Source organism: Microcaecilia unicolor, chromosome 4 (genome assembly GCF_901765095.1).
Source record: "Microcaecilia unicolor chromosome 4, aMicUni1.1, whole genome shotgun sequence".
Classification (NCBI taxonomy): Eukaryota; Metazoa; Chordata; class Amphibia; order Gymnophiona; family Siphonopidae; genus Microcaecilia; species Microcaecilia unicolor.
Window position 1 is genome coordinate 27,821,859 of NC_044034.1, and position 22,196 is coordinate 27,844,054.

At 43.0% G+C, this 22,196-nt stretch overlaps 1 protein-coding gene across 5 annotated transcripts in view; it reads right to left on the reverse strand.

Moving 5' to 3' along the window:
- The window catches only part of PAK1 (p21 (RAC1) activated kinase 1), a 184,353-nt gene that overhangs the window by 3,532 nt on the left and 158,625 nt on the right, over nt 1-22,196 (reverse strand). For all 5 annotated transcript variants that reach the window (XM_030200071.1, XM_030200072.1, XM_030200073.1 and 2 more), the window contains 3 exons: nt 14,153-14,252; nt 11,656-11,852; nt 3,528-3,665 (listed from right to left, as the gene is read on the reverse strand). In XM_030200071.1, coding sequence (XP_030055931.1) covers nt 3,528-3,665; nt 11,656-11,852; nt 14,153-14,252 — 435 coding nt within the window. The remainder of the gene's footprint in view (nt 1-3,527; nt 3,666-11,655; nt 11,853-14,152; nt 14,253-22,196) is intronic.

Below are 22,196 nucleotides of genomic sequence, written 5' to 3' on the forward strand. Positions count from 1 at the left end.
GGACCTCTCTCACCTCTGGACAACTTACAGAGAACAAGAAATATGCAGGAAGCACCATGCAAGGTGTGCCCTTATTTGACCCATACTAAACATCTCAAACCTCATCCGGGCCTCTGGAATAGTGAGAAGGACTAATGGAAAGAAAATGATCAATTAAGACCTTTTCTCTCCTTCCATTATGTAGCTTCCCACTATTCCAGAACCTGTGGGATGTTTAAAAGCAATCCCTAGAGTGGGTGGGATCCTGGCGCCACCGCTCTGAGGACTGGAGCCCCAAAATTGGCTTCCAAGCGCACCACAACGTCCAGCCTGTAGCGCTTGGCAAAGGTATTAAGCGCTGACCACCTAATATTTACAGACACAGTAAGGTAATCTCTGCCTAGGATGTCGCTGTATGCCTCACAGAATGAGCCCACAAGGCCTGAGGAGCATGCTTCCCCATAAGCAAATAACCTGACGTAATAGTCTCCTTCAGCCATCTACCAATTGTGGGCTTGGAAGCAATGAGGCCAAGCTCCTCTGCTTACTATCGAGAAGCTTCAAGGAAGAATAGCCTCTTTGTCCTCTCTGTGAAAGGACATAAGCTCCACAGATTGGTTGGTTCAGAAGAATCCAGGGCTACGAGAATTACATGACCCTGGTGCAATGTGATTCTTTTCAACATGCAGCCTACCATGGGTCAAGAGGAAAAACATAGTAGATGTATCTCTGGCTAGAGCCGCAGTAGGACAGTGATCCTCATCGAGCCCAGTTCTTTCCAGCGGCTGAAGAACTTGGGCACTTTGGCATTCCTTTTCATCACCATCAAGTCCAGAAGTGAAGAACCCCATCAGTCCACTATCAACTGAAAACCATGGCTAGATAGCTCCCATTCTCTAATGTCCAATGAATGCCTCCTGAGAAAGTTCACCTCCACATTCAAGGACCCAGCAATGTGAGCTGCTGACAAGCAGAGAATATGTTTCACTACCCCACATGTGAGAGAGGCCCCCTCCACTGCCACCAAATGGCTGCAGATCCCACCTTGCTTGTGATACAAGCCACAGCCATCACCATTCACCCTAACTGGCACAAGCGCAGCACAATGCAGATGAGAGAGAATCAGGACTGATACGCTCTCCAGCAGACCTCTTTCCTTCTCCTTTCTTTAAAGGTTGTTGTACTGGAAAAAGGAGAGCTCCACAGAAAACAGGGGAAAGGTGAAGGGAGGGAAGAGGTAAATTCATGGGGCACCAGAGACAGGGATCTGAAGACCTCTAGATACGACTCTGCTGACTCAAGACACCCGCAAAGCTCAACTGGGGACTAGTTGACCAACTAGACCAGGAGCAAATCATTCAGAACCAGAGGCTGAAAAGTGTGTCCATCCACCTGCTGGAGATAAAAAAAATACTGAGGAGCTGGACTGAATGCCAAGAGAGATATGTCTCAGCTCAATTTTCAGTTCTCTATCTCCACCTGTTGGTTGATGGGCACAACTATTTCACAGGTTCTGGAATAGTGGGAAGCCAAGTAATGGAAACCACTTCACTAAAGGATAGTGCAGTTTACTGCACTGGGGCCAGACAACCCTTGGTTTATTTGGATTCAGCTCACACTTTTTCCACTGGTACTTCAATTGCTAAATAAGATAGATAGTAAAAATATGACAAAACGTTTAAATGTTGCTATACGTACTACCTTCCTTAGACATAGTCCAACTCAAAGCAGTTAACAAAACTTAATATATTTAAGTGCAAAGCACAATTCAAACATACAAATTCATACAATTCATAGAATATAAATACATTTCTAAACAAAAAACAAGTGGTGTTTTACTAGAGTGATTCAACAATTGCTGGGACTGCCAGAATGGATGGCAATGTGGTTAAATGACAAGTTCTAATGGAAATACAGGCAATTGTGTGGCTGTTTTGACTGGAAGGCTGTGATGATAGAATTGATTAGCAATATGGGCTTTTCTGGCAGGCTTCAAGTACTGTAATAATTTTAAGCCCTAGTGAAAATGCACATAGGTGGCAGTGGCTAGCAGACTACGCAGGAGACCTAAGAAATGGCAACTATTTAGCACTGGCTGTGCTGATAGACCCAATTACTATTTTGATCCTATCAGGCTGCAAGTACAATAGCTAACGTTGTTGCAGAAAACAGGCACTCACATAGCCAAGTGTCTGGCACGCTATGCAGCAGACCAGATTTGGGCAACTACCATAATAGTTTAAACAGGAGAAAGGCAGTGTGTGAGGAAAATAAAAGGATGACATACTGAGGAGAATCACAAGTAAGTACATACTAAAAAGGTGATAAACAGACATTTCCCCTGTGGAGGAGTAGCCTAGTGGTTAGTGCAGCGGACTTTGATCCTGGTGAACTGGGTTCGATTCCCACTGCAGCTCCTTGTGACTCTGGGCAAGTCACTTAACCCTCCATTGCCCCAGGTACAAATAAGTACATGTATATACTATGTTAACCGCTTTGAATGTAGTTGCAAAAACCACAGAAAGGTGGTAAATGACGTCCCATTTCCCTTCCCCTATTTGAGATTCTACATGAAATGTTGCTACTATTTGACATTCTATATGGAATGTTGCTAGTGGAAGAGTAGCCTAGTGGTTAGTGAATGTAGTTGCAAAACCCACAGAAAGGCAGTATATCAAGCTCCATTCCCTTTCCCTCTCATTCTGCTACAAGACTTGAACACACCTCAGTGGGAAGGGAGGTGAAGCAGTGTCTCTCATATGGTGGCAGGGGAGAGTGAGCGTGTAAGAACGATGAGGGGTGATCTAGGGGTAGTTTGTAGGTGGTCTATGTCGGGGGGGGGGGGGGGGTAATATTGTGTAGAGACATGTATTAGAGGCTGTGAGGGGAGTATGTGAAGGGACACATTATTTCCCCCTTGCACACTATTCAATGTTCTCTCCATATATAATCCTCACCTCTTTCTTCTTTCCACTCTATTCCCATGGCAGCTCCCGTTTCTCTTCCCTCCTCATCCCCACTCTCCAACAAGTTTCTTGGTAATTCCAATACTAACTCTCCACTACCACTTTGCCACCCATAGCCCCAGACCTTGCTGCCATTTTGCAGGCCGCTTCTCGTGCCAGCAGGGGATGAATACCCCATAAATACCGGTCCATTCACTATCAATTCCTTCTTTAGCAGATAAGTTTTCATTCTTTCTAATGGCAACTGCAGCCAATATTAAACCCTCATCTTGCAAAAACAAAGTTCACTTTAACTTGAAAATCTTTAAGCATCCCTCTAAAAACTACAGTACTAAACAGTTCTATGACCTACAGTCAAGGTCTTCTCTAGGTCAACGTAATCTTAAACCAATCCTTTGGGACAATGGATGGACACTGAGACAGATTCAAACCACTGGAACAGCTAATACTGTATAAGGTTGTGCATTTCAGCCTTGTCACCTGGAAAATCAAGTCTCAACACACAGCTACATACTGTCTGTGTGACTAAGCTCCCAGAGCTTGAAACACATTCACACCTTCTCTGAGAAAGAACAAACTCACCTGGAGTAGATCATTAGCAGAACCCCTCTTCTCTACATCCATCTCAAGACAGCAATTGAGAAAATCTCGAAATGCGGAAGAAAGCTTTTCAGGATTTTGCAGCTCTGGGGTGCCATTAGTGGCAATAAGATACAAGGCCTAGTTTTTACAGGAAAGAAGAGATAACAAAAATCCACTCAGCAATTTAATGCAAATCCCCAATAGTTAATAAATTTTACATATTTCTTTGTTCCTCATCTATCCAGAACCACTTTAATGTAAAAGATTTCTTCTCAGTCAGCTCTTCAACATAGATCACTAAATGCTTTATTTTACAGCAATAGATTGCTTTTTGAGTATGCTCGCTGAACTCTACTCCCTCTCTCCCTCCATTTTTACCTCAATCCAGTTTTCAACAGCAAAGGAACATTCTGGAAGCAATGTAAACAAAAAAAAAAAAAAAAAAACCCACAAAAATAACAAAACACATTGTTATCATTGTGATACTAAACATGTTGATTATGTCCATTCTTTCACGGTATAAATAGATGAATGAAGTGGGACACTTATTCAGAAAGCATGAAATGGCAGGACTGTCTTCAGATCACAAAGGGGTCCTTTTACTAAGGCATGCTAATGGATTTAGAGTGTGCTAGTGAATTAGTATGCACTAAGTGCCATGCAACCCATAGGGCTATAATGGGCTGCATTTCATTTAGTGCACCTTAGTAAAAGGACCCCAAAGTGAATAAGTACCCTGCCTTTTTTTTTTTTTAAGATTTTAAGTTGATTTCAACCCAAAAAGAAAAAAATACATATTCAAAACTAAAATATTACAACTTAGCCCACATTAAGAGGCGAAGAGGAAAGGAAAGGAAAAGCTAAATCATTAATTTGGTAATGTAGATCAAGGGCTTAAACCCTCAATCCTGATACAGTACAGATAATACTTATAAACCCTTAAATTCTCACAAAACAGGCATTACAAACGTTTTATCCTGCAGAAATTTATCAAGTTGCAATGGGTCTATGAAAACATACTGGTTGCCTGAAAAAGCGAAGACACTTACCTGTAACAGGTATTCTCCGAAGACAGCAGGCTGATTGTTCTCACATGTGGGTCGACGTCCACGGCGGCCCAGGAATTGCAAATTTTGCAAGCAAAATAAACAAAAGGCTTTGCCAGAGAGTTCTGGCACGCGAATCGCGCTCACCACACATGCACAGATGACTTCCCGCCCGCCGCACAAGCGTGCTACCTCAGTTTAATCAAAAAGCATAAAAATAAGCAAACAAACAAATCTCCAAAGGGGAGGAGGGCAATCAGCCTGCTCTCACATGTGGGGTATCCCTAGCAACCAGGCTCACCCAAAACAATGAATATTGGTCAATTGGGCCTCGCAACGGCGAGGACATAACATAGAATGACCTGAAACCATAAACAACTAACTGAGAGTGCAGCCTGGAGCAGAACAAAAATGGGTCTAGGGGGGAGAAGTTGGATCCTAAACTCCGAATAGATTCTGGAGCACTGACTGCCCAAACCGACTGTCGCGTCGGGTATCCTGCTGAAGGCAGTAGTGAGATGTGAATGTGTGGACTGATGACCACACCACATTGCAGCCTTGCAAATCTCCTCAATGGATGCTGACTTTAAGTGAGCCACTAACGCAGCCATGGTTCTAACATTATGAGCCGTGACATGGCCCTCTAGAGTCAGCCCAGCTTGGGGATAAGTGAAGGAAATGCAATCTGCCAGCCAATTGGAGACTGTACGATTTCCGATGGTGCAGTGGCGTTCCTAGGGCGGCTGACACCCGGGGCGGATCGCCAATGCGCCCCTCCCCCCCTGGCAAAACGACCCCCCCCCCCCGGGTGCATTTTTACCTGCTGGGGAGGAGGGGGGGGGGGGGCCGCGCGCCTGTCAGCTTCGCTCGTTCCATGCTCCCTCTGCCCCGGAACAGGAAGTAACCTGTTACAGGGTAGAGGGAGCACGGAACGAGCGGCGCCAACAGGTGCATGGCACCCCCCCAACGGAGTGCACCTAGGGCGGACCGCACCCACCGCCCCCCCCCTAGGAATGCCACTGCGATGGCGACTCCCCTCCTGTTGGGATCAAAAGAAACAACTGGGCAGACTGTCTGAAGGGCTTTGTCCGTTCCACGTAAAAGGCCAATGCTCTCTTGCAGTCCAAGGTATGCAAAAACTGCTTTCGCAAGGGCGGGTATGAGGACAGGGAAAGAACGTTGGCAAGACAATTGGCTGGTTCAGATGGAACTCCGACACCACCTCAGGCAGGAACTCAGGGTATGTGTGGAGGACTAGTCTGTTGTGATGAAACTTGATATAAGGTGCATGCACCACCAGGGCCTGAAGCTCTGCCTACGAGCTGAAGTAACAGCCACCTAGAAAATGACCTTCCAGGTCAAATATTTCAGATGGCAGAAATTCAGTGGCTAAAAAGGAGCATTCATCAGCTGAGTGAGAACGATGTTGAGATCCCATGACACTGGTGGAGGTTTGAAAGGGGGATTTGACAAAAGCAAACCTCTCATAAAGCAAACAACTAAAGGCTGTCCAGAGATAGGCTTACACTCTACACGACGATGAAAAGCACTAATAGCACTAAGGTGAAGTCTTACGGAGTTGGTCTTGAGAGCAGACTCTGACAAGTGTAGAAGGTATTCAAGCAGGGTCTGTGTAGGACAAGAAAGAGGATCTAGGGCCTTGAGTCACACCAGACGGCAAACCTCCTCCATTTGAAAGAGTAACACCTCTTCGTGGAATCTTTTCTGGAAGCAATACTCGGGAGACACCCTCTGAAAGACCCAAGGAGGCAAATTCTAAGCTCTCAACATCCAGGCTGTGAGAGCCAGAGACTGGAGGTTGGGATGTAGAAGCTACCCCTCATTCTGGGTGATGAGGGTTGGAAAACACTCCAATCTCCACGGCTCCTCGGAGGACAACTCCAGAAGAAGAGGGAACCAAATCTGACGCAGACATAAGGGCGCAATCAGAATTTATTTATTTATGGTTCATTTGAATCCCACATTTTCCCACACAGGCAGGCACAATGTGGCTTACAGAAAATTAGGAAAAATTACAAATTGTGAAGATACAGATAAAGCGAACAAAGGATATACAAGGGAAGCATTAACTAACAGTGGAAAACTAGGCAAGATGGGGAATATTAATCAGCAGAGTAACTAGGAGAGTACGTTTTAACAAACGAGGTAAGTTTTCAACAATTTCTTGATTTCTTGACTGTAGCTTCACTATCCTATGTTGTGGAAGGTACATCCAACCTATGTAGGTATCAAACAGCACCCCTAAATACTCCAGGGTCTGCGTGGACTGCAGTGTGCTCTTGGTGGCATTGACCACCCAACCAAGGTGTGTCAAGAGCTCAACCTCTTGGGCCGTGGCCCGCTGTCCTCTAGGGACTTGACCCAGATCAGCCAGTAATCCAGAAACGGATGAACCAGGAAACCCTCCTTGTGGAGATGAGCTGCCACCATGACTATGATCTTGGAAAAGGTCATGGACATTGTAGCCAACCAGAACAGCAGGGCTCGGAACTGAAAATGCTCTCCCACGATGGTGAATGGCAAAAATCTGCGATGATCTGGATGAATGGGAATGTGCAGATAGGCTTTGGAGAGCTACAGAGCTGTCAAACTCTCCTAGATGAAGGGCCATGATGACAGATCTGAGGGTTTCCATAAGGGGGAAACCCAAAGCAGCCTGTTGACTCCTTTGAAGTCCAAAATTGGATGGAAAGAACCCTCCTTTTTGGGCACGACAAAGTAGATGGAATACCTGCCAGAACCTCTCTTGGCCAGAGGGACTGGAACAATCACTTGCAACTGCAATAATCTGTCCAATGTCTGCCTCACACAGGCTGCCTTCTGAGTTGCCCTGCACAGCAAGAGAACAAACAGATCAGGCAGCTGATGGCGAAACTCCAGAAGATAACCGAACTGAAGAACTCCAGGACCCAATGGTTGGACTTGATATGGGCCCAACTCCGGAAGAACAGGTGCAAATGTCCCTCTATGTGAAGGTCAGGAGTCTGAGCCCCCACATCCTCACTGTGCAGAGCGAGCGGGAACGGACGGCCCCTGAGCTCCGTCCCGGCTCACTCAGCATCCTCCATAAAAGGACGGAAAGAACTGGGATCGGGACCCAAAGCCAACCAAAAGACCACCCCACAAAGCGACCTTGTTGAGAACACTGAGTCAGCCTCAGGCCCTGAAGGTGTCCCCGGGATCCAGAATGCAATCTGTTCTCCGGCAATCACCTTGGTCTCCTCCAAGTCCTTCACCAACTCTTCCAGGTCCTCTCCAAACAAGGTAGTCCCCCAGAATGGCAAATGACAGAGATGCATCTTAGAGGCCAGGTCCGCCGACCACTGATGCAACCAAAGACAATGACGCTCAGTGACAGACAAGGCCAAGGTCTTTGATGAGGCCTGGATCAAATCATACACAGTATCTGCTAAGAAGGGGGTCCCCATCTCCAAATTGGCCAGATTGTCAGCCAAATCTTCCAGAACATCCGGAAGATTCTCTGCCCACCAAAAGCAGGCACGGGACACATAGACACTACAGATGGCTGTCTTCAGGGCCAAGGCTGACACTTCAAACAAGTGTTTGAAAAGAGCCTCCATGCACTAATCCTGAGGATCCTTTGAGAGCGGTTCCGCCCTCCACCGGGACTGCTGTCTTCATCACCGCTGCAACTAAGGTGTCCACCTTAGGCAACTGCAAACACTCCAGTTCCCCTACAGGGAGTTGATAGAGGCTAGCCATAGCCCTCGCTGTCCACAGAAGAGCATCCGGACGCTGCCACTGTGTCTCCACCAGCCCACAAAGGTCCTCATTAAGTGGAAAAACCTGCGGGGGCTTGCAGGTACCTTTTCAAGACAGGGTCCTCCTTTCAGGGGACCACAGGTTGCTCCTCCTTGAGTCCCGAACATTGTAGGGAGGTCAGCCACACACACAGGGATGGCCAAATTTCAAGGCAGTGGAGTGGAGGAGTGGCCTAGTGGTTAGAGCACTGGTCTTGCAATCCAGAGGTGGCCGGTTCAAATCTCACTGCTGCTACTTGTGATCCAAAATCCAAATAAATAAAGGGGGTGTCGGAGGCATGGACGTCCTTCTCACAGAAACATCCACATTTTGGATGTCCTCAACTGCCCGTCGCAGGGACGGAGGCATAGCGAAGGCGCCTAACACTTGGACGTCCTTAACCCATACTATAAAAAAAAAAAAGACAGACATCCCTGACAAGAACGTGGACGTTTTCACCTGGACTTGTGTTTTTTTAAGGTTGTAGATGGCAATTTATTTAAGGTTGTAGATGGCTATTATATACTCAGCTTGTCTACGTGTATGAAACCATCTTTGGCATGCATTATGCGTGGCTGCTCTGCACTGGCATCCCCTCCTTAGGAAGGAAATCGTGTGCAAATGAGCTAACAGCGAGCAGCTCATTTGCATGCATGCCCACTCCTTTCCAAATCGCTAAGGGATCGGTAAGGGAAGGGCTTTTTCCGTTCAGTTAGTCCACTGCAGTGTCCTCTAGGGTGCCCGACTGCTGTCCTGGCATGTCAGGGGGACCAGTGCACTTCAAATGCTGGCTCCTCCCACGACCAAATGAGTTAGATTTGGTAGTTTTTGAGATGGGCGTCCTCGGTATCCATTATGGCCAAAAACCGGGGACGACCATCTCAACATTTATGACGACCATCTCTAAGGTCGACATAAATGTTGAGATTTGGGCGTCCCTGACCGTATTATCGAAACAAAAGATGGCCACCCATCTTGTTTCGATAATACGGGTTTCCCCGCCCCTTCACAGGGACGTCCTGCGAGGACGCCCTCAGGAAAACTTGGGCGCCCCGTTCGATTATGCCCCTCATTGTGAACCAACGATATGAGTGTGTGATTGTAACACTGACACACTTGTGAAACATGATTGCTGTCAGAAGAAGCAAAAAAAAAAAAAATAGAGGTAAACAGTCTTGGGACCTGTTTCATCAAGTTTTTTGTTTTAAGCTCAGTGGCTTTTATAATTTTATTGTTTGTAGGTCACTGATGCAACTTTAGGATTTGCAGAGTATCAAGTTTAATAAACACAGAATGGAGAAAAAGTCAATCAGGCACTTAATTTCCAAAATTACTGTGCAGTATGCAGGGGATAGATCCATTTTATTTTAATTTTTGCAGATGTTGCTTAGGATTGGAGGGACTACACAGTGCTTTTAAGAAAAGAGGGGTACCTTCCAAGAATTGTTTTATAACTGCAAAAAATGATAGCTACTGCTAATGAGTTAGTGAGATTGCCAAACCTAGGGGGAAGGGATGAAACCATGCCAAAGTCATCTTTTATTGTGTGACACTGATGATTTAAAAAAATATATATAATAAGCCTCTTATAATAAGTGGAGGAGTAGCCTAGTGGTTAGTGTAGTGGACTTTGATCCTGGGGAACTGAGTTCAATTCCCACTGCAGCTCCTTGTGACTCTGGGCAAGTCACTTAACCCTCCATTACCCCTGGTACAAAATAAGTACCTATATGTAAACCGCTTTGAATGTAGTTGCAAAAACCTCAGAAAGGTGGTATATCAAATCCCATTTCCCCTTCCCTCTTAAGACACTAAGGGCTTCTTTTACAAAGCCACGTTAGCGATTCCCACCCATTCAATTCCTATGGGCTTCCTCTCATTTGCCACAGGGGAATCTTTAGTGTGGCTTTGTAAAAGAAGCCCTAATACACAAATGGAACTGTCATCATTTTATATCCAGTCAAAGAGTGAATATAAACATTCTATTTTACTTCTTCCCTTCTCAGTGCCTACAGTTCTCAAAGGATAAGTGGATAGATTCTGTGTTCCATGCAGTTTAGAAGGGAGAATTGATAGAGGATCTTGTGATCCATTATTCAGTGATATTAATGGGAGAAAGTAAGTATGAATCTTGCTGGAGTACAAAAGATTAGGTACCAGATTTGGCTAAAGAGGAAAGGCAAGCAAAGCTTTGCAGTGAGGCCCAGGAATGGCAGTCTTATATTACGAATTGAATGGCACCAGTTCTTTTGAACTCGTACCTCTACTAAGGGAAATTAGAAGCTAGCCCTTTAAGGGAGAGCAATTAGGTTTGTGAGCGTCTGACGTCTGTGCTTATAAGGGCGTCGCCATTTTGTCCCCTTTGAGAATGAATATCTTCAGCACTAAATGTGAGGAGAGATTGGAATGCTGGCTGAGGTTGTAAGAATAAAACTACAAGGTGGAATAACTTTGCTATTCTTCACAGATATCGATCACTATACACCACGGTGCCCTGAAGCAGGAGTCGAAACTCGGCCAGAGTCGGGTTGTGGGAGATGTTAGGATCGACTAACAGCTGGAAGATAAGTGACACGTTCACATTTACTATTGATTGAGTGGACATTAGTCTTAGTACTGTATCAACAGTTTTATTAAAGCAACGGAGGTTTTTTAGCCCATGATGATTAGGTAATGCTCCCTAAGGTTGTTTATCAACATAGGAGTTGTTGTCTGTTTTGAAGCTTTTCCTCCATATACACCTAGTGGTTATTTGCAGTGAATACATACATTTGATATTGTTTGAGTCTTATATTAAGAACAGAAAAATCTTCATCTATGTCTTGGAAATAGTTATGTTTCTTTCTGAATCTTGCCATCCTTCGGTCTGGCTCCAATTTATGAACGTCGATATTTTTTTTAGTTTTCTTAAAAGCCGTCCTACATGGTAGGCAGGACTAGAGAGTTAACTCCCTTTTCCTTTAACGTATAAATATGAAACCACAAGTGTTAATCTCATAACTTAGTTTGCAGTATTTGTTAAATTGTGATCAGAAATGAAGTGGTAGTTGTCTTCGTTCTAATGATTTAATTATTACACTTATGGAGTGTTCTAACAGCTACAGCAACCACAAACTGAGTATTATATGGACAAAAGTATTATTTTTGCCCCAATCAGATAAATGGACTAATAAACACTATTATATATTTCAACAGTTAGCAGTTCTCGATGTGTTAAGGTACTTCAATAGAGCATATTTAAATAGAAGCAGAGGCACTCTTGAGCAGTGATGAGAAAGTAGTATGGGACATAAGCTTACTCTGAGAGGGTTTTCATTTAGATATGGGGGCTCTCCCTCAACCATTTCAATGGCCATGATTCCCAATGACCAAATGTCTACTTTAGGTCCATAGGCTTTTCGGGTCACTACTTCAGGAGCCATCCAGTATGGTGTTCCCACCATCGTGCTGCGCTTACTCTGCTCTGGAGTGATCTGAGCACAGAAACCAAAATCAGCTGAAAATGAAATGGAAAAATGTTAATAAGTGATCATCAACAGTTATTACGTAACAAAGTCAGTTTCAGAAGAGGCAGCAGCATTAGACTACATACACGAGTGGATCATGATGTGTCATGCCAACATTTATTTTTATTGAGGTAAAACTCAATTTACAACTCACTTTAAACCATACAATCTCGTTGTAATTGTACCTAAGTCATTGTTTCAAATTCAACTATGTACACATGCTTATCGTTTCCCAGCATTCCAAAATGCTAGTGCTTCCCCCACATTTTCCCAGTTCATGTTACCTCCCCTACCCTCTGTTCATATCAAGTATATTATCCAAGTCTCCTGCTGTGAAGCTATTTTCCAGTTACAAAGGTTAAATGAAAATGCCTCCACCTCTAACACTTGTGTTTACAGACATTGTAATGAATAAAAAACAAAAATAATGCAGTCCAGTTGGCTTACCATAAATGTGGGGTATTATATTTTGTTTTCTATTCGTTATTCATAATCATGTTATGCTGTTCCTGAGTACAAATGTGTATTTTCTTTATATAAATGATCTCAAATTTAATAAAATTAAATGTAAAAAATAATGCTTGAAACTTGCTCTTTTATTACATGTATTTGCTTAGCACATAATACCTATACTGGATCAGATCAATGATCCATCCAGCCCAGTATCCTGCTTCCAACAGTAGCCAATCCAAGTCACAAGTTCCTGGCAGAAACCAAAATAGAAGCAACAGTCCATGCTCCCGATCCCACGGCAAGCAGTGGCTTCCCCATGTCTCTCTCAATAGCACACTATGGACGTTTCTTCTAATAACTTGTTTAAACCCAGATATGCTAACTGTTAACACATCCTCTGGCATCGAGTTCCAGAGCTTAACTATTTGTTGAGTGAAAAAAATATATATATTTGTTTTAAAAGTGTTTCTGTCTTCATTGAGTGACCCCTAGTCTTTGTACTTTTTGAAAGAATAAAAAAATAGATTAAACTTTTACCTGTTCTACACCACTCTGGATTTTGTAAACTTCAATCATATCCCCCCCCTCAGCCGTCTCTTTTTCAAGCTGAGGAGCCCTTACCTCTTTAGCCTTTCCTCATATGAAAGGAGTTCCCATCCCCTTTATCATTTTGGTCGCTCATCTTTGAGCCTTTTCTAATTCCACTATATCTTTGAGATACGACAAACAGGATTGAATGCAATACTCAAAGTAATGTCATACCAAGAAGATTATTATAATGCCTCTATCACTCCGTTTTATTTTCCATCCCTTTCCTAATAATTCCTAGCATCCTGTTTGCTTTCTTGGCCGCTACCTCACACTGGGCAGAAGATTTAAGCATGTTGTCTAAGGTGGACCCTAGCATCAGGTAACTATGATTTGGATTATTATTCCCAGTGTGCATCACTTTTTGTCCACATTAAATTTCATGTGTCATTTAGATACTCAGTCTTCCAGTTTCCTGAAGTCTTTCTGCAATCTTTCACAGTCCGAATGTGTTTTGACAACTTTAAATTTGCAGATGGCACAAAACCATTTAACCACCTCACTTGTCATTCCGATTTCCAGATCATTTATAAGTATGTTAAAATAGCACTAGTTCCATTACAGATCTCTGTGGCACTCCACTATTCACCCTCCCCTATTGAGAAAAATGGCCATTTAACACTACCTTCTGTTTTCGGTCCAATAACCAATTCCTAACCCACAACAGAATATTGCCTCCTATCCCTTGACTTTTTAACTATAAGGAGTCTCATCTGGAACTTTTTGACAAAAACTTTCTGAATAATCTAGATATACTACATCAACTGGCTCACCTTTATCCACGTGTTTATTCAAGCCTTCAAAGAAATGCAGTGGTGAATTTCAACTGGAGAAATTCCAACAGTCAGAAACTCTATCTTGGCATGTTGCTTAAATTGCACCATGAGTGCTCACTGCATGCTTCCATTTCAAAGCCTCTTCACTCAGGTGAAGGAAGAGATTTCAAAGAACAAGTGAACAAGTGTAGTGTATCAGAACTGACATCTGTTGATGAATTATGGAGGTGGAGGCATTACTTTTCATTTAACCCTTGTAAAACAGCCTGTGTGAGAATGATCCATCTTACTAAGCATTCTGAAATGAGCTAATTTTGCACTATCCATGCAGAGTGCTTAAAGGGAATTTTTATAGGAGAGGGACTTTAATAGGACAGTGTTTGTCAATGTTATTCAATGGCTTGGATAGCTAGTTTTGCAAGCATTAATGTTTCTAATGAAGTTTAATGGGAGGGTCCCAGTTTTATACATACTAAGTTTGACCGAACCGTCCATTCCCAGCAGAATGTTGTCACTTTTGATGTCTCTGTGAATTACTTGATTTGAATGAAGGAATTCTAAAGCTTGAAGACACTGGCAGAAGAAACAAACATTGCAAAATTAATAAGTGAAAGCCAATGCAATGTAGCAGAACTGATCGGGAAGGGCAGGAATTCTTCATAAGCAAGGGGACCACTGGATTTCTGCCACATGATCTCTATTGCTTCATCACCTGATCATTCCCCTCCCACCCCAGTAGTTGCCACTGGATTTCCAGGCACATTCAAATTCTCATGCTAAAGCTTATCGATCAGAAGTGCTTGCATCATGGTGCTAAAGAAGAAATTACAAAAGATATCAAAGACGGACTGCTCACAGAGTAGCTACAATAGTTTTAGAGAGCTCAGGTTTCACTTGCCTAGTCACAAAAAAATGCAACTTAAAACCTCTTCACATCCTACAAAGGACTCTTCAATACAGAACTCTTGTTCTGTTCACCTTTGCAGTTCTTACAAATATTTAATTTAGAAAAACTGAAGTTTATGGATGGCAAGCACAATCATGCTTAATGCACTTTTTACTCTTTCACGTCAATAGTTCCAAGCTCATTGGATATCTTTTTTTTTCTGTTTTACAGGTGGAAAAGACCAGCCTTTTATTAAAATTCAGCTTTCGCAAAATAAGACAGCTAGACCGATTGTCAAGAAGAGTAAGTTTGATTCTGTGTCCCCGATTTTGACTAAGCTTCATTGGCTTCCCTTCCAGACATAGGTTACAAATTAGTCTGTTTTATTTTCAAAATTTTAAATGGTATGGCTCCAAACAGTTTACCTGCTCTGGTTGCTTACCCTTCAGATAAAAATCCCTCTATGGAGGCAAGCTATTCCTTGTTTTTCCCTTCTTTCAAGTTGGTGTGTTATAAAATATTAGAACAATCTTTCTCATAAAGCAACCCAGGCCTGGAATGATTTTCCCTTACAGATTAGAAAACAATCTTATTTGCCTTTCTGTAAACAAGTTAAAATCTATTTCAAAAATTATGACAGTTTATTGCAGTTTTCTGATTTTTTACATACATTGTAAACTGTTCTGGGCCCATCTTATGGGGGGGATATAAGCGGTCTACAAGTATTGATATTAGAGCTCCAGCCATAATGGCCACCTAACTCCACAGTTCCCAACCCTGTTTGAAAGCAATATCTCCAGAGCTCATGGCAGGAAGAAATTTGAAAGTCAATCCAAGCTCTGTGCCACTTCCAGTCCCAAAGCAACCAAAGAATGAACCGCGCTCCCCAGCAAAAATGGCACCGGAGGATGAGCCGGAGATATCACTTTAATCCTTGATGGAGGAAATTCTCCTTATCAAAAGGCCTGCTTCAAAACCAAACTGCCTTATCAGAGACATCAAAGAAGAGACTGCAGAGGCAAAAACACAAATTTCCTCTACTGAGATGCACACCTCAAACATTGAAAATAAATGTGATGCACATGCCGAATTAATAAAGGACCTTCAAAAAAAAGTCAAGAGATAGATGGGCTGAAAAAAGATCTAGAAGATCTCAATAATAAATCTAGAAGCAACAACATCCGAATAACAGGCATTGCAGAGAAAGTGGAAGGTGCAAATCCGATTTCCTACCTTGAGCAGCTGCTACTACTACTACTATTTAGCATTTCTATAGCACTACAAGGCGTACGCAGCGCTGCACAAACATAGAAGAAAGACAGTCCCTGCTCAAAGAGCTATGTAATAAAAGTGAGCCAAGTATAGGACAATCAAGCCATTGTGACATCATTGATGAGGTTGGCTCTTATTGGTGGCCTGAGGCATTATGACATCACAATATTAGCTCTGGTTACAAGAGACTACTACTACTACTATTTAGCATTTCTATAGCGCTACAAGGCTTACGCAGCGCTGCACAAACATAGAAGAAAGACAGTCCCTGCTCAAAGAGCTATGTAATAAAAGTGAGCCAAGTATAGGACAATCAAGCCATTGTGACATCATTGATGAGGTTGGCTCTTATTGGTGGCCTGAGGCATTATGACATCACAATATTAGCTCTGGTTACAAGAGACTACTACTACTACTATTTAGCATTTCTATAGCGCTACAAGGCGTACGCAGCGCTGCTGTTGTGCTTACTGGATCTCAACCCCTCTACACCAATATACTAACTCCAAATGTAAATTGTAAGCCACTTTGAATCTAAACTTGTTTTTGGATAATAGTGGGATATAAGAATGCATAAATAAATAAATAAAACAGAGGTTGAACGTGCCCACCGCTCTCCCTCTTTTAAGCCAGCCCAGCAGAAATACCCGAGACCTCTGATTCTAAACTTTTTGCGCTATCCTTTTGGCATTAGCTGTTTTACAGAAAGCTAGAATTAATCGTCACTCCTGCACGAGGGAATGAAGATCTCCATATACCCAGATTTAAATAAGTCTACCATGAAAGGCCTTCCTCTCTTACTGGGAATGTCTGACATCTAGGGGCTCAGTAAGGGATATTTCATTCAGCCCGTATGCAGGTCACTATACATACCACCACCCACAACTTTAACAACCCCAACCAGCTCGGCTCCTTCCTCGACACATTTAAATGACTGTTCTGGTTTTACACATCATACTGTTTAATCTGCTTCATTTGAAATGCAGAAGTACACAGTTCATTCATTATCTTTTGATGTCTCATTAATTTCTGCTTATAATGTTACAAAAACATTATAAATTCATTATGTAGATGATGCTCAGTTTTCTACACAATGTCTTTGATGAATTGCTAACACTGGTTTGTAATCGGTCCTCTCCATTTTTACAGCTAAAGGGTCTGGCTGTCACAACCCTTGACCTCCACCCCTCATTGCTTTTCCACCCAGCAACTCCTGGTTTGATGGCTGCCGTCAGTAGGTTGTGCTTTTCCCACTTGAATACACTTAAGACTTCCGATGTAAGTATGTCCTCTATCCTTGCATGCTGCTTTCTATTTTGTAACTATGCGTTTTCTTTTTTCAATGGGTATCTGCTGTAACCGTTTTAAGAATTTATCTGTATGCATATAGTCTCCATCAATGCCTAGGGTTTAAACAACCCTATCAAAGGAAATACTACTGATTTACAGTAAAACTCTGAATGCAGGTATTATTCTACTACAATAAACTCATTTAAATAATAATAACTCCAAGTTGCAAAACAAAATATTCCAGGTTTTTCCCTAGCTATTCAGAAACAAAGGTATAGATGTGCTGATTTACTGGTCTCTCCCATGCAAATGCTCTCTGATTTCTTCTGGGAGACAGTTGATGCTAGATCTCAAATTTCAAAAAGCACAATTTCTTCTGGTTAACATTTATGCACCCAACAGGGATTCCCCTCAGTTTTTTCAAATTATCACAGATTATTTCTATGGGTTCCTCCCAGATTATAAATGGTGGAGACTTTAATCAAATCCAAGTACTTATATTGTACAAAACAATCCACCTGCCACCCCATAAAAACTAATTCTCTAACGATTTAAATTCACACTTGGATTGTTAGATCCATGGTGTATTTTTCACCCCACAGATTGTGACTATACCTTTTAACTCTCCCCCTCACAACAGCTTTTCCCATATAGATTACTTTCTCATTTTTACCTCCTTATTACCATCCACCTGCAATTCTGAAATTCTCAGCAGAACCTTTTCTAACTATTCATCCATTTCTCTCACTATAGATATTATTGGAAACACTAATAGACCCCCTTGGAGATTTAATTCTATATTGCTGCAGAATGAGGCTTTTACCCTTTTTATGTGAGATAAAATTAGCAAATATTTTTCTTTAAACCCTATTACAGGCGTATTCAAGGCCACAATGCGAGGTCACATAATTAGTTACTCCACTGGGAAAAATCAAGGAAATAAAAAAATGCTTGTCAGTCTTAAATCAGATGTTAAGACACTTGTAAATAAATTCTTACTAGATAATAACCTTCACAGTCTCATGCAATTGCAAGCTCTGAAGTATAAATTAAATACAGCTCTTACTAAGGGATCAAAACAGATTCACCCCAACAGATTAGCCAGTGACAATTATAGACTATTATGCAATATAAAGTAAAACTATCTGACGAGGCCTTCTGGGGCTACTTCACTAGATGCTGAGAAGGCATTTGATAGGATAGAGTGGAACTATCTATTTCGAACCCTTCGATGGTATGGCTTTGGCCCCAAATTTATAGCAATGATCAAACTCTTGTATAAAAATCCTCTGGTAGCTATTGCAGTCAATGGTACAATCTTCCAAAATTTTAGTATCAAAAGAGACACTAAGCAGGGTTGTCCCCTATCTCTCCTCCTTTTTAAATTTAGCCCTGGAACCACTTGCTAATGCCATTAGAGCTAATAAGAACATTATTGGTGTCTCTTCTGGTCAAGCTATCTATATATGCTGACATTTTAGTTTATACCACTCTGAAATTCCTTCCAACTTTGCTAGGAAGTGATCAACTCCTCTCCAATCTCTGGGTACAAAATAAACTGGTCTAAAGCAGCTGCAATGCCTCTAAACCCTCATATTACTAAACACCAACTGGACCATTTGCCCTTCACTTGGGAACCCACAAAATTAAATACTTAGAGATGTGGTATGCCAACACAATTGACAAATCAATAAAAATCACCTCCCTCACAAAACCTATTTTGTATTCCTGGTCACTCTTATTTCTCATCTAGTGTGGTAAACAGAAGCCATTAAAAATAGTCCTGGCCCCTAAATTAAATTACATTTTCAGTATGACCCCCCTCCCCCCCCCCCCAGGCTATACAAAAAGGTTGATACTTTACTCAACAACTTCATCTGGAAACAAGCCTTCCCACATAGCTCTGAAGAAATTAAAACTTGGCAAAGACAAAGGCGGAATCAATCTTCTGGATTTCCGGACATACCATTCCACCTTTTGTCTGTCTATCCCAGCTTGTTCAATGGTGTGACAAAACAGTGGGTTTTAAAGCCTGTAAACTGTATTATTTCTTGAAGTGTATTTCTCTAGTTTGCCCAGCAGGTGGTGCATGTTTATGTTTAAAGCTGTTACAGAGAAATGACTTTTGTTTTTAATTTAGTCTAACACAGATAGGAAGTAAAGAGTAGTTACTTACCTGTAACAGGTGTTCTCCGAAGACAGCAGGCTGCATATTCTCACAAGTGGGTGACGCCACGTCGGCCCCGGAGGATTTTAAAGCAAAATCTCAAAATCTCTTTACGGCGTTCCGACGCGCGAGCGATCGTACCGCGCATGTGCGCACACCTCTTCCCGCTCGCCGTGCGGACACGCCCCTCAGTTAAATCCAAAAGATGGAGGAGACAACTCCAAAAGGGGAAGGTGGGAGGGTTTGTGAGAATATGCAGCCTGCTGTCTTCGGAGAACACCTGTTACAGGTAAGTAACTACTCTTTCTCCAAAGACAAGCAGGCTGATATTCTCACAAGTGGGGTATCCCTAGCTTCCAGGCTTACACAACACAACAAACAGTGGTCAATTGAGTCTCGCAACGGCGAGGCCAGAATAAAATTGACCTGAAAAGAAGAAATATCTAAATGAGTGTAGCCTGGAACAGAACAAAAATGGGCTTAGGAGGGTTGGAGTTGGATTCTAAACCCCAAAGAAGTTCTGCAGCCCCGACTGCCCAAACCGACTGACGAGTCGGCTATTGCTGAAGGCAGTAGTAAGATGAAAATGTGTGGACTGATGACCACACCGCAGCTTTGCAGATCTCTTCAATAGTGACTGATCTTAGATGAGCCACCGACTTAGCCATGGCTCTAATTTTGTGAGCCGTGACATGGCCTTCTAGAGTCAGTCCAGCTTGGACAAAAATGAAGGAGATGCACTCTGCTATCCAAGAAGAAATGGTGCAGTTTCTGACAGCAACTGGCATTAAAAGAAATAAACAACTGGGCGGACCGTCCGAGGGAGCTCGTCTGCTCCACGCAAAAAGTGCGGAGCTTGCTTTTGCCAGGGTTTGCAAGATGAGGGAGAAAGAATGTTGGCAAGACAACTGACTGGATCAGCTGGTACTCTGATACCAGCGCCAGTAAGAGCTTTGTCTGCATGCAGAGAACTACTCTGTTAAGATGAGAAGTAAGGTAAGGCGCTTGAGCTACTAGAGACCGAAGCTCACCGACCTTACGAGTTGAGGAACAGCCACTAAGGAAAACGACCTTCCAGGTCCAATACTTCAGATGGCAGGAATCCAGTGGCCCGAATTGAGCTTGCAGCAGCTGGATGAAAACGACATTGGGACCCCAAGATACTGGATAAGGAGTGATAGGAACTCTGACCGAAGCATAAGAGCCAACTGTCAAAATTATTGTGGGTGCTAAGCCCAACAGAAATAATCTCCCCTAGACACATACAAGGAATTCTCTCAATATTGGGGGAGAGATAAACCTCTCGTGAAGTGGACAGCTAAAGGCTGACCTTTCACACGTTGATGATAAGCTCTATTGCACAAAGATGAATACTGACAGAGTTGGTCTTGAGACCAGACTCAGACAGGTGTAGAAAGAACTCAAGCAAGGTCTGTATAAGACAAGATGCAGGATCTAGGGCCTTGCTGTCACACTAGACGGCAAACCTCTTCCATGAAAAAGAATAACACCTCTTTGTGAAATCTTTTCTGAAAGCAAGCAAGAGTCGGGAGACACTCTGGAAACTCAACGAAACCCCACTCTCAACATCCAGACCGTGTGAGCCAGAGATTGGAGGTTGGGATGTAGAAGTGCCCCCTCGTTCTGCGTAATGAGAGCTGGAAAACATTCCAGCTCCAGAAGAAGAGGGAATCCTATCTGACGCAGCTAGAAAAGAGCAATCCGAATCATGGCTCCACAATCTTGCTTGAGAAACAGCAAAGTCTTTTCCACCAGATGTATGGGAGGATACGCATACGGAAAACCTGTCTCCCAAAGAAGGAGAAAGGCATCCGATGGTAGCCTGCCGTGAACCTGCAGCCTGGAACAGAACTGAGGGACTTTGCGATTGGACTAAGTAGCAAAAAGATCCACTGAGGGGTCTTTCGAACTATAGGCATGCTCAACTGTAGCATTATCCTGCTCAGCCTGTCGGCCAGACTGCTGTTTACGCCAATTAGATAAGTGGCTTGGAGAAAACATGCCGCATTGCGGTCCCACCGCTACATCTGCATGGCATCCTAACTCAGAGGGCAAGATCCAGTACTCCTTTGTTATCGAGTACATCACAACCCGATTGTTTGTTGAATTAAAATAATTTGGTTGGATAGCCAGGAGGGATGCAACCTTCGTCAGCAGCTTTTGACTGAGTAAGATGCCTCAGAATCAAAATAGAGAGAATTAACCACCTCTGAGGGGAATACCGAAGACTGGCGAACAGTCGGGTTACATCCTCTAGATACCCTATACTTGATACCACTGGGAAGCTAGGATGCACTGAGCGGATGTCATGTGCAAAAGTGCCATGGGAGTTACATGAACTGCGGAAGCCATGTGTCTAGAAGTCTCAATATGTACTGTGCTGTAATCTGTTGAGACGGGCAATCATCGTGTTAAGGGAACACATGCACTCCCAGTCCATGAAGATACGCTGCAACAACAGCCAGGCACTAGGAAAAAAACATACTCTGGATGCAAAGAGAGTATAAGTATCCTGTAAATCCAGAGAGCATAACCAATCGTTTTCCTGAAGTATGGGAAGAAGGATGCCCAGGGAAAGCATCCTGAACCAAATCTGTTTAGGCCCCTTATGTCTATGATGGGATGCAACCCACAAAGAAAGACCTGGAATAGAATCTCAACCCTTCTTGCCCTGGTGGAACGGGCTCGACTGCATTGGCGCTGAGAAAAACAGAGAGTTCCTCTGCAAGTACTCACTTTTGATGGAAGCTAAAGGATTAAGCTTCCAATGAACAATGTGGAGGGTTTGATTCCAGATTGAGAATGTATCCTAACCGGACTAGTTGAAAAACCCCACCGGTTGGAGGATAAAGAAGTCACCTTTGGTGGAGAAAATGTAAAC